Source organism: Tamandua tetradactyla, chromosome 14 (genome assembly GCF_023851605.1).
Source record: "Tamandua tetradactyla isolate mTamTet1 chromosome 14, mTamTet1.pri, whole genome shotgun sequence".
Classification (NCBI taxonomy): domain Eukaryota; kingdom Metazoa; phylum Chordata; class Mammalia; order Pilosa; family Myrmecophagidae; genus Tamandua; species Tamandua tetradactyla.
Genome location: NC_135340.1, coordinates 81,884,763 through 81,897,500, shown reverse-complemented (window position 1 = coordinate 81,897,500; position 12,738 = coordinate 81,884,763). Strand labels below are relative to the sequence as shown.

The 12,738-nt window shown below is 43.5% G+C and overlaps 1 protein-coding gene across 1 annotated transcript; it reads right to left on the bottom strand.

Annotated features, from left to right (window-relative positions):
- Positions 1-393: 393 nt before the first annotated feature.
- Positions 394-10,504, bottom strand: SLC51B (SLC51 subunit beta). The gene is made up of 4 exons (XM_077128223.1): positions 10,083-10,504; positions 4,422-4,620; positions 3,280-3,370; positions 394-708 (listed from the first exon to the last, which is right to left on the bottom strand). Exons 2-4 carry the CDS (start codon positions 4,516-4,518, stop codon positions 489-491), a joined length of 408 nt encoding a protein of 135 aa, XP_076984338.1. The 5' UTR covers positions 4,519-4,620; positions 10,083-10,504; the 3' UTR covers positions 394-488.
- Positions 10,505-12,738: the final 2,234 nt, after the last annotated feature.

The window sequence follows — 12,738 nt, the reverse complement described above, 5'->3', positions numbered from 1 at the left end:
GAGAAGGATGTCAGAGGCAGGGACTAACATAGTTTCTAGTTTTGTTTACCACAGACCCTCAGCAGATAAGAAGGTACAGGGGAGGGCTCTGGTGGGTGGAAGGGGTGGGAAAGAGATGCTGAGCCCAGAATCCTGCTCCTTCCCCTCTGGCCATCCCAGGAGTTTGGATTGGAAATAGCAGCTCCTCACCCAGCCTTCAAGACCACAAGCTGGGAATCCTGGTGCAGCTTCTTGACACCAGGCGGGCAATGGACTTTCCACTTTTGCCCCAAGCCACTTGTGTGCACCGACCCCATGATCAGACTGCAATTCCAGTTGCACACTTCCAAATGTTTTTTAACACAAGGTTTTTTTTTTAAAGAAAAATAACCGAATTTTAGTTCAATTGCAGTTCATCCATTTTATCTACTGACAAAAAAAAAAAAATGAAGCGGCTTGGGAGAGACTGCAAAACCCAGGAGGTTTCAGGCCAGCGAGCTGAGCCCCGATCATGTGTCCGGCTTCCAGCTCTCAGCTTCTGGTGGGTCTGAAAGGAGAACCGAGGCCGCCTCTCTCTCTTTTAACTCAATTTCCACCTGGGCCAAGTTTGGCTTTTCTGAGAGCAAAGTCTCTTTTAGGGCGCTCAGGCCATTGTCTTCTTTGGTTCCAACCTCAGCCACAGAAAGGACTGCTGGTGTTTGTTTTTCTGGTGGCAGCATCTTTCGATTTCTGAGAAGAGAGGAAACACGGTTGAGCTATAATAGTGAGTGGCTGGGGAAGGACTGGGTCTCCCAGACTGGTGAGAGAGTTTGAGGAAAAAGTCCTGCAGGTCTGGGAGCTGTCAGGGAAGAAGCTGAGATGGTTCGACGTTCCTTTGGCAGAGGAACAGCTTACATAAGCAAATGTATCACCTTACCGAATCCTTGCTGCCACCTGTAAACTCTGTTATTATTGCTACCCACTCTCCATACAGGGGAGAAAATATGGACCAAAGGGGTCAGAGAGGCATACACCTGTGATGCGTACTTAAGTCTCCTGATGCTGAACCCTGCATTCTGTCCCCTAAACCACACTGTGTCTGACCCTAGGACTGTCATCCTACTTAGTGCAGGCCCTTGCCACCCCACACTCCATCCCCATCCTTCCCCCAGCCCCAACAAACTACTGCAGGAAATTCCTAAGTTCCTTGCCTCTAGTCGCTTGCTTCCCCAAACCAGCATACCTACATACCCCAGTCATGTTCTTTTTTTTTTTTTTTTTTTGGTGCATGGTCAGGGAATCGAACCCGGGTCTCCCTCATGAAAGGTGAGCATTCTACCACTGACCCACCCATGCACCCCCCATGTCATGTTCTTGAAACCCACTGTGCATACATCACTCCCCAGCTCAAGCACCTTCAGTGGCTCCCCACTGCCCACTTCCTTAACCTGGCATTCAAGATCCTTCCAATAACTCCTCTATCTATCCCCTCTCTGTGGTGATGTTACTCCAGGTATCCATAGGCTTTCTGACCATAGTGGAGGGACCCAGCTGTGGTTAGAGCTGACCGCCTAGAGAATCGCTTGGGCCACAGGGGGAACAAGTTGGTGTCCACTGCTTCTGTGGATGGCCGTCTTGTCTCTGAGTTGACCTTCCTGAGAGAGGTGCTTCCTGACAGGGTGAGAGGGCAAGGTCATCTTAGTAATGGCTCTGCCCTTCCGGGTCATTCTGTGACCTGCATCCAGACTGATCTTGCTCAAACATAAACCTATCAGGTCCCTATGCAAAGCCCTTCTCTGGTTCCCAATGCCCATGAGCTAGAAAATGAACTCCTTAGGTTGGCCACCAGGGCCTGTACACTTGGGGCCCTGCCCACCTCGTGGCCCTCTGTCTCCTACCCTGCTATCCTTATACCCCATGTTATAGCCACACGAGCCTCGAGGCTTTGTGCATGCTTCCCCGATGTCTGGAAGGCTTCCTGAGCCCACCCTCCCTCTCCCATTTCATCCCGAAGGCCCCAGCTCCCATCTCTGTGCTCCCATAGCACTCTATATGACCATCCTGAACTACGATACTCTCCCCACAGAACTGAAGATCCCACAAGGCCAGGCACTGAGTCTAGCTTTCCCCCCACGGTAGCACACACTCTCACACAGCTGAGCCCAGAGTGGGTATGCATCTCTATTTGTGGAATGAATGACATATGGAGCCATAGCAGTTCATAAGGACGAGCTGTCAAAATGAACAGAGGGTGCTGTGGTTACTATTATTATTTTTACCTTATAGCAGAGCTGTGAGCAAGAGTCACGCATGATATAAAATACAGGCCCACCCTTCCATGGATCTTCAATTCCTTATTCTGTATAATGGGAATAACTTGTGCCAGGCCCACCTTACAGGGATTGTCTTGAGGCTCAAATGAGAAAATGGGATGTGAAGGTGCTTTTAAAAATGATAAAATGTGATGTGGATCTGAGGGAGGGATTCTCATTATCATCGTTTGGGAGTTACTGATCTTGATGAGTGATGGGTATGGACTAATTATTGAATGAATGAATGAATAAACCAGGCATTTATCGAGTTCTAGAGTCAGGCACAATGCCAGTTGCATGGAGGAACAAAGTTGGGTCACACGGAGTCCCTGCCCCCAAGGAGCTCTCAAAAGTCAGCCCTCACCACACATTAGAATCACCAAGGGAGCGCTGAAAAAATGCCAGTGCCCAGGCTACCTCAGACTCATTGTATCAGAGGCTTTCAGGGTGAGGCCCAGCACTCTGTGTTTTTAATATTCTTCATTGGGTGATTTTATGGTGCATCCAGGGCTAAGAAGCACTGTTGTTAGAAAGATGTTAAAATACCCCAGGAGCCTCAACTGCTCTCAGGGCTCCATCTGGATTAGGCCTTGGAGTGGCAATAGCCACCATTTACTGGGCACTCATTGCAAACTTTGAAGTAGGAATTCTTTATTATTGTCATTTTATAGAAGAAGAAACTGTGGCTCAGAGGTCTTGAGTGACTTGCCCTGCTAGTGAGCGGCAGAACCGAGATTCGAACCCAGGTCTCTGTGGCCCCAGGGCCAGAGGTTGTAACCTCTGAGACACACCAGCCCCTGCTCTGCTGGTTGGCCAGGGCCAGGGAACTGTCATTCAGGGCAGTTGCTGGTTTTTCAACTGTTTCCCTGAAAAGACCCTGAAGGCTGCATCTTGCTGTCCCAGAGCGTGGACAGCTGAGGCCTCTAGATGACGCTGCCTGGGCTGTCACAGGCGCCCTCTGGGAGAGCAGACCCCACCCTCCACAGGCCACCCCAGGCCAGCTCCTTACCTATTTGCCAAGATGCTCCTTCCCAGAAGGACAATGCTTATCGTGACCACCACGGCTGCCAGCGCAAGGATGGAATAATTCCAAGGAGATGCTGGGAAGGCACACACAGGGCAGAGCCTTGAGGGTGAGGCCGGGCACCCATCAGGCCCACTAAAGGCTCAGACCCAGCTCGCACCAGCAGTTGTCCCTTGCCGTGGAGCAGGTGAGGAGACCCTAATGAAGGTAAAGATGAGCCCTGCTGCCATGGGGCAGTCCTCTGGTCTGATACGGGGAGACACCATTCTCTGCTCTGGAGAAGCCCTAAGCTAATCGGGGAAGCAGCAGTGCAGTTGGTTAGAAGGGAAGAAAAATGTGTAGAAAAAGTCAAACTTCACAGTCTTCACAATTTCGTCAGGAACTGGGTTTGTAACAGGGCAAGGAAAGGAAGGAAAGAAGGGAAGGATGAGTGCCAGTTAAACTGGATTTCACTGGCTCCAGATAATAGAAAAAGTGGGCAGTGTGACTTTGGATAATCGAGATTTATCCACACTTTATCCAGATGAGGCACAGTCCAGCCACAGGGATTTTTTGCATTTGCTGGAATGTTCTTCCTGGCTAATTCCTTACTTCCTGCAAGTCTTTATTCAGATGGCACCTTTTTAGTGAGGCCTTCTTCCTTAACCACGCTTTCTAAAGTTTCAAACCCCCCGCCCTTGTCACACACTTTCCATTCCCCTCTCCTGCTTAATCTTCCTCCTTATCGCCCATCACCAATACACTGTCCATTTTCTTGTTTGCTTTCTGCCTCCTCCCTAGAGTGCAGGCGGCACGAGGGCAGAGCTGTGTGGATCTTATTCACTCGTGTAACTGCAGTGCCAAGAACAGGGCGTAGCCCTCGTAGGAAGGCGCGGAATAAGTATCTGTTGAATGATTGGAAGGATGAATGAGTGAGGAGGGAGAGTTCAGTCCCCTTCACCCTGTGACTGGGCACCCACTGTGTACCAGACCCCTTGGGTCCTGAGATGCACTGTCTCCGTCCAGCCTTAGGGGAAGGTGCAGCCTGACAGGGAGGGGGCACGCCAGGCGGGGGTGCTTCAGCCAAATTCTGCTCTTTGTCTTGAGAACCATCCCCTCATCCCCACCTCCAGTCCCCTGCCGCTTACCATCTTCTACCCGAAAAAACCAAAGCATTTCTTCCAACAGCTCCTGAGGCACGACAGTGCCAGCCGGGGCCCCAGCTGCCCCCTCGTTGTGGTCCATGCTGCTCCTGGTCGGAATGTGTTCCTGACAGCGAAGTCCTTATGGCCCTTGGGCCCCCAGCTGCCCTCCTGGCTTCCCAGGTTCTGGTCCCCAAATAGACCCCTGGAGACAAAGCAGAGAGCGTGACTGGGTGGTCCACTCCATTTATGTCCTGTTCCCTGCCCCAACCCAGCTGTCCTCTGACCTAGAGTGACAGGACTGGAACAGTCCAAACTCAGGAGCAGGTTGGGGGCCTGGAGCGGTAGAAGCCGTGAGAGTGGGAGGCGGCTCCTTGGCTCTCAGCCCAAGGCTCACCTCTCACGCCCTGGGGCCCTGAAGCCAGGAGCCTGGAGCCACCAGGGGGACCAGCTGCCAGAGCTGGGTGCTGGGTGGAGGCACACGTCTGCACTGTCCGGCAGATCTGGCCACAGAGCTGGGTCACTGAGCTGTGGCTACTTGGCATCAAGATATGTAGTAAATGGGAAATGTACACCCAATTTTGAAGAATTTGTACAAAAAAATATAGAGTATCTTAATAATTTTCATATGGATTACACATTGAAGTGATAATATTTTGGATACATTTTGTATGTATTACATTAATATTGTCAAAATTAATTCCACCTATTTATTTTTTGTTTTCTTAATGTGGCCACTAGAAAATTTTAAATTACATTTGTGGTTTTCATTTTATTTCTTTTGGACACTGCAATTCTAGTCCATGCTTCTCAAGTCATCTGTTGTTATTATTATTATTATTATTAGCTACTTCCTATTCAAGTCATGCCAATACTCTTACAAAATAAAATTAGTAAAACAAAATAAAAAATACTACAAGATAAAAAACCCATTTTAAAAAATAATTTATTTTTAATTGTGGTAAAATATATATAACATAAAAATCATTTTAACCATTTCAAGTGGGCAATTCTTTGATATTAAATACATTGACAATACCTGCGCAACTTCCACCACTATTTATTTCCAGAGTATTTTCATCATCCCAAACCAAAATTCATACTCATTTAGCAATTCCCCATTACCCCCTCCCTCCACCCCTGGCAAACACTGTTCTGCTTTCTGTCTCTAGGAATTTGCTTACTCTAAGTATTTTACATAAAAGAAATCAAACAATTGTCCTTTTGTGTTTGATTTATTTTACTTAGCATAATATTTTCAAGGTTCAGCTATGTTATAGTGTGTATCTGTACTTGATTCCTTTTTATGGCTGAATAACAGCCCATTGTATGGATATACCACAGTCTGTTTACCCATTCATCTGTTAATAAACATTTGGGTGGTTTCTGCCTTTTGGTTATTGTGAATAATATTGCTATGAACATTAGTATCAAGTATCTGTCCGAGTACTTGTGTTTTAGTTTCCTAGGCTGCTTAAAACAATACTATGAAATGATTTGGCTTATGCAATGGAAATTTATTTGCTTACAGTTTGGCCAAGAAAATATTCAAATCAAAGCACCATCAAAAGATGACGGTTTCTTCCTGAAGACTGGCTGCTGGCGATCCTTGGCTCCTCGGCCACATGACAAAGCATATGGCAGCATCTCCTGGTCTCTCTCTTCTCTTCTGGGTTTCATTGATTTCAGCTTTTTACTTCTGTGGCTTCCTCCTTGTATTCCTTCTGCTTACAAAGGACTCCAGTCATAGAATTAAGTCCCATCCCGAACAAGGTGGATCACACCTTAACTGCTGTAGCCTGGTCAAAATATCCTACTTACAATGGGTTTACAGACACAGGAATGGATTTAGACTTAGGAACATGATTTTCCTGGGGTACACACAGCTTCAAAGCACCACATGCTGCTTTTAGTTATTTGGGGTATATTCCTAGGAGTGAAATTCCTGTGCCATATGATAGTTCCATGTTTAACTTTGAAAGAGACTGTCAAATTGTTTTCCACAGTAGCTGCATAATTTTACATTCCCACTAACAATAAATGAGGGTTCTTATTGCTCCACATCTTGTCGACACTTGTTATTTTCAGGGTTTTAAAATAGTCATCCTAGTGGGTATGAAGTGTATCTCATTGTAGTTTTAATTTACATTTTCTAATGGCTAATGATGTTGAACATCTTTTCATATACTTATTAGCTGTTTGGCTATCTTCTTTGGAGAGATGTCTATTCAAATCCTTGGCCCGACTTTAAATTAGGTTGTTTGTCTTTTTGTTGTTGAATTGTAGGAGTTCTTTTTATATTCTGGATATTAATTCCTTATCAGATACAATAGTTTCCAAATATTTTCTCCCATTCTTTAAGTTGTCTTTTATACTTTCTTGATAATGTCCTTTAATTTTGATGAAGTCCGTTTTATCTATTTGTTCTTTTTTTCCTACTTCTGGGCATATACCCCAAATAATTGAAAGCAGGGACTCAGACAGGTATGTGTACCCCAGTGTTCATAGTAGCATTATCCACAATAACCAAAAGGTGGAAACCACCCAAATAGACATCAACAAATGAATGCATAAACGGAATGGGGCATATCCATACAATGGGCTATTATTCAGTCATAAAAAGGAATGGATTTCAGATACATTTTACAACATAGTTGAACCTTGAAAACATATGCTAAGTGAAATAAATCAGACATAAAAGGACAAATATTGTATGAGTCCCCTTATATGAAATATCTAGAATGGGCAAATTCATAGAGATTGAAAGTAGATTAGTGATTACTACGGGCTGGGGGAAGAGGGAAAGGGGACTATTGCTTAATGGATACAGTGTTTCTTTTTGCAGTGATTGATAAAGATTTGGAAATAGTGGTGATGGTTCCACAACATTGTGAAAGTAATGACACTGAACTGTACACTTAAAATGGTTTAAATGGCAAATTATATATATATATATATAACCACCATAATTTTTTAAATCAATAGAAGATCATTATGAACTATATACTAATAAACTTGAGTACCTGGATGAAATGGATAACTTTCCAGAAATATATGAATACAAGAATTACACAAGGAAGAAACAAAGGGCTTAGAGACTAATAAATACTAAAGAAATGGATTAAATGCATTAAGTAAAAATGCATTAAAGACCTAAACATAAAAGGAAAAATATGAATTTCATAGAAGACGTGTAGGACTTTTTAAATGAAACCATAAAAGCTCAAATCATTCACTAACAAAAAAGCCCTAATGAATTTAATTATAATAAAAATTAGGATAACTTTAATGTTCAATGAAGTACATTTCTGATTGGGTTCAAATACTTGCAATGTTTAAAACAAAGACGTTACTGAATCTAGAATGTACAACGAATTCTTCCAAATCAACAAGAAAAAAGCTAGGCACCCCTCTCGATAAATGGGCAAAGGATATAAATGAGCAGTTAACAAAATAGGAAAACCAAAGGGCTGCTCAGCGTATGAAGAGATGCTCAAACTTCTTGGTAAGCAGAAGAACGAAAATTAAAACAACAATGAGATACAACTTCACATCTGTTAGATCGGCACAGTTTGGAAGCTGGATAATGCTGCTTTTTGGTGGGTTCTGGGCTCAGCCTTATGGTGCTAGAGGGAGTGTAGACTGGGGTAGCCGCTGTGGAGAGCAAGTTAGTCAAATTAAAGGTACACACCCCCGTGACACAGCAGTTCTGCTTCTGAGTATATAGCCCAAAGAAATTATCCCCAAGGATCATAAGGGGTCATATCTTATGATCATGGAAATTCACATCTATGCAGACCAAGCGACCACCCTAAAACGACCACGTTCATTTTACAAGAACGCATACAGAAAAGGACACGCGTTAGTCACACCAGGATAGCGTGCGGAAGGAGGAATGAAGTTAAAAGTGAGTAAGTAAATGAAACAGGAGAAGCATTCTGAACAGACCATGAAAACATGTAACGAGGCACTTACCAAAAAAAAAAAAAAGAAACAAAACAAGGCAGGTTTCCATGCAAGGTGATCTTTTTTTTATTATTATTATTATTTTTTAATTTGTATTGACAACCCAAAACAACATACAAACACGAGCATTCTTAACATACAAACATTCCATACTTGGTGTACAACCAATGGCTCACAATATCATCACACAGTAGCATGTGTGATGATTACCATGGTCATTTTTTAGAACATCTGCATCACTCCAGAAAAAGAAATAAAAAGAAAAAACTCATGCATACATACCCCTTCCCCCTCCCTCTCACTGACCACTAGTATTTCCATCTACCCAATGTATTTTAACCTTTGTTCCCCCTATTTTTTTCCATACCCCTTACCACTGCCTTTTATTGATGACCAGCATTTCAATCTACTCAATTTATTTGAACATTTGTTCCCCCACTATCTATCTATTTTTAATCCCTATGTTTTACTTGTCTGTCCATACTGTAGATAAAAGGAGCATCAGACACGGGGGTTTCACAGTCACACAGTCACGTCATACAAGGTTAAGTAGCCTCAACCCCCGCCCCCACCCGACACTCCTGCCAGAGGTCAACGACCCCAAACATAGCCTGTGGCTGCTTAGCCACAATCAAATGGATGGTGAGGCACCAAACAGAAAAACAGAGTACCTCTCAGAAAGATTAAATTCCAAGCAGAGTTTTCTCCAACGCTAAATTATCTGAGAAAACGGAAGAAATATCTACAGATTCTGAGGGAAAGTATTTTAACTTGAATATCAAACTGAGCTCAGCTTTTCACATATGAATGACCATTCATGTGTCAAGGCAGAGGTGGAAATCAGGGAGAAAGAGGATCCTTGCAGATTTTCGAGGACTCAGATGCATACTACCTACTTATTCATTTAAGGAATGAATGTACTAAGTCTTGGCAAATAAATGTGATCTTATGTTCCAGCTCCAATTGATTCTCCAGAGCACTGTGCTAAGAAGGATTGAGACGTTTTGTCTAATCTCAGATGCAGGAGTGACTGGATTATTTAGTAATATATGCCCCAGGGCGCTGTTGCTTTTGTAGCAACCCTGCCCACAGGACACCCAACACACAGAGATAAAAGCATGGAGGGGAGAGATCAAAACTGTGATTTCATTAAAAATATAGTATGTATATGCCTTTTGGGAACAATTCCAGTTTTGGATGTTTAATCTACAGAACTAATCAGATAAGTGTACAAAGATGCATGTGGGCTGATCTCCACAGTGGGCTGCATGTTTTAAATATATATAAATATATCCTTATAATAAACATATGCCAACAAACAAAAATGGCAAGACAGACCCAAGACGGGAGCCAGGAGTCAGCCTCCCCAACTGTGTTACATGCCACAGAAACAAAGGGCACATATCCCTCAGAGCACTTACCAGCTTTCTTCTAGACCAAACATCTTATTAGTCCCTGTATTTAAAAAAAAAATTATTAACTAAGCTTCATACTTTATTTGGATTTCATCTGTTTAATGTCCCTTTTCATCTCCAGAGTCCCAGCCATCCAGCATACTCATCACATGTATTTGTCCAGTCTCTTTAGGCTCCTCTGGAAAATTCCTGCATTTTAAATAGGGTCTAATTATCTGCCTCTGGACGGTGATTCCTGCCGAAGACCCTGGGACTCCCATCCCCTTGGGAGGTTGAGGAGACTCACCCTGGATCCTGGGTTCCGGGGCTTGCTTTGTTCTGCTGTGGGGAGCAGCGTGATTTCTGTCTTCTTTCTATTCCTCACTGGAGCCCTGAATGGTCTTTGCTCCTGACCTGTCCCAGGCAGACACGCCTACCGTTGGGGGTGAGGGGAGGTTAGGCAGGCGTGCCCAGTGGTAGCCGGACCCTTCTGGAAGCCGAGCTCTCAGCACACGCCCCAGCCTGGAGCCTTCCCTGCTGCTTCAGGGTCACTCACCTCTTGAATGAATCGACTTGAATGGCAAGCAAGCTCCACCTGGCTTTCACAATCCAAAAGAACCAGGAACCCAATTCTTTCCTTCCTATGCCTTGGCCTCTAGTGAAGAGAAAACATCCAGAACCTCTTGCCAGCTCAGAGAAAGGGGCTGGGAAGAACCCAAAACCTGTGGGTTCCAGTGCTGTGGGGGAACATGGGGTGTGCCCCCTCCAGGCCTGTTTTCCTAGTATTATCAATATTTAACCATGCAGCAGGGAGCCAAGTCTGGCCTTTTACAACCTGTGCTTTCTCACAGTGAAGGTTTTGTCTCATGCGAATTCCTTGCAAGGAGTTATAAAATGAGACCTTTGGAGATGGGCTAGGGGAGGGGTGGTTGTGGAAAGGGAGGCGATGTGGCACCAGTGACTCAGAGAAGGGAAAGCAGGCCAGGCTGAATGAGATTGAGTGGGAATGGCTTGGCGGGGAAGCAAGACTGAGGGCCTACCTCACCCCCCACCTCCAGGGCTCTGGTGTTGGCTCATCAAGACGTGCGGTTCCCTCTTTTGTTGCTCAGGTGTGGCCTCTCTCTCTAAGTCAACTAGGTAGGTGAACTCACTGCCCTCCTTCCTATGTGGGACATGACTCCCAGGGGTGTAAATCTCCCTGGCGATGTGGGACAGAAATCCCAAGATTCACCAGGACCTGGCATCATGGGATTAAAAAAGCCTTCTTGACCAAAAGGGGGAAGAGAGAAATGAGAAAAAATAAAATTTCAGTAGCTGAGAGATTTCAAACAGTGTCGAGAGGTTATCCTGGAGGTTATTTTTATGCATTGCATAAATATCCCTTTTTAGTTTATGGGAGTGACTGGAGGGAAGTATCTGAGACTGTTGAACTGTGTTCCAGTAGCCTTGATTCTTGAAGATACAGCTTTTACAATGTGATTGTGATTGTGAAAACCTTGTGTCTGATGCTCCTTTAATCCAGGGTATGGACAGATGAGTAAAAAAATATGGATAAAAAATGGAGGGGATAAGTGGTAAAATAAATTGGGTAGATTGCAATAACAGTGGTCAGCGAGCGGCAGGGGTACAGGGTATGGTATGATGAGTTCTTTCTTTTTACTTTTTATTTCTTTTTCTGGAGTGGAGCAAATGTTATAGAAATGATCATGGTGATGAATGCACAACTATGTGATGATATTGTGAGCCATCAATTGTACACCAGGTATGGACTGTATGTGTGTGAAGATTTGTCAATACAAATATTAAAAAAAAAAAAGGTGGGATTCCCATTTCACCAAAAAGGAAGCAGAGGCTGAGTGAGGTCAAGTCACAGTTTCAAGTTCCTATATGAGTTAAGCAGTAGGTAACTGTGTGGGTAATTGTGTAGATGACAGCATGGTAGAGAGTTTAGGGGACCCAACCTAGCAGTCCACATGGAACGCCAGCTCCTCATCATTTTGTAACTCATTCATTCGTTCATCCAATAAATATTACTTGAGCACCTACTGACGATACAGTGGTGAGGAAAACAGGGAAGGACCCAGCTCTCCTAGGGGAGAAAGACCAGCAACGAAAAAGTAAGTAAATAAATAATTAAGAAGATTTCAGCTAGTGATAATTTCTGTGAAAAGTCTAAACAATGTAATGATATACAAAAAGATGGGATGGGGACTACTCTTTGAGATAGTCAAGAAAGGCTTCTCTGAGGAATGAACACAAGCTAAAATCTGAATGATCTGGTGGGAATGTAATATGGGGCCATTGCCATAGAAAATAATTTGGCAATTGTTTTTTGAGCAATGTTTGCTCATAAAGTTGAACAGAATTATCATATGCCCAGTAATCCCATTCTTAGGTATATGCCCTGAAGAACTGAAAGCAGGGACTTGAACAGATGTTTGCACACCCATGTTCATAGCAGCATTATTCACAATAGCTAGAAGGTGGAAGCAATCCAAATGTCCATCAACAGATGAATGGATAAACAAAATGTGGAATGTGCATACAATGGAATATTATCATAAAAAGACCCGAAACTATAAAACCCATAAACCATAAAAAGGAAATGAAGTACTAATAGATGCTACAACCTGGATGAAGTTCAAATACATTACGCTAAGTGAAATAATGCAGACACTAAAGGACAAATATTGTTCAATTCCATTTATATGAAGTATCTAAAATAGGCAAATTCATAGAGACAGAAATAAAGGGTACCAGGGATTGAGGAAGGGAAGAATAGGGAGTTATTGCTTAATAGATGCAGAATTTCTGTTTGGGGTGATAAAATAGTTTTGGTAGTGGGTGGTGGTGGTAGCATAACATTGCAAATGTGATTAATGCGACTGAATTGTACACTTAAAAATAGTTAAAATAGAAAATTTTATATTCTCTCTCTATATTTTACCACAATTAAACAAACA

Excerpts from the sequence above, each read along its gene's own strand:
- SLC51B (XM_077128223.1), bottom strand. The coding sequence starts at position 4,518 with ATGGACCACAACGAGGGGGCAGCTGGGGCCCCGGCTGGCACTGTCGTG. Across the intron at positions 3,371-4,421 it reads GTTTTTTCGGGTAGAAGATG|CATCTCCTTGGAATTATTCC; the intron begins GTAAGCGGCAGG and ends GTGCCTTCCCAG. Across the intron at positions 709-3,279 it reads AGGAGCATCTTGGCAAATAG|AAATCGAAAGATGCTGCCAC; the intron begins GTAAGGAGCTGG and ends CTCTCTTCTCAG.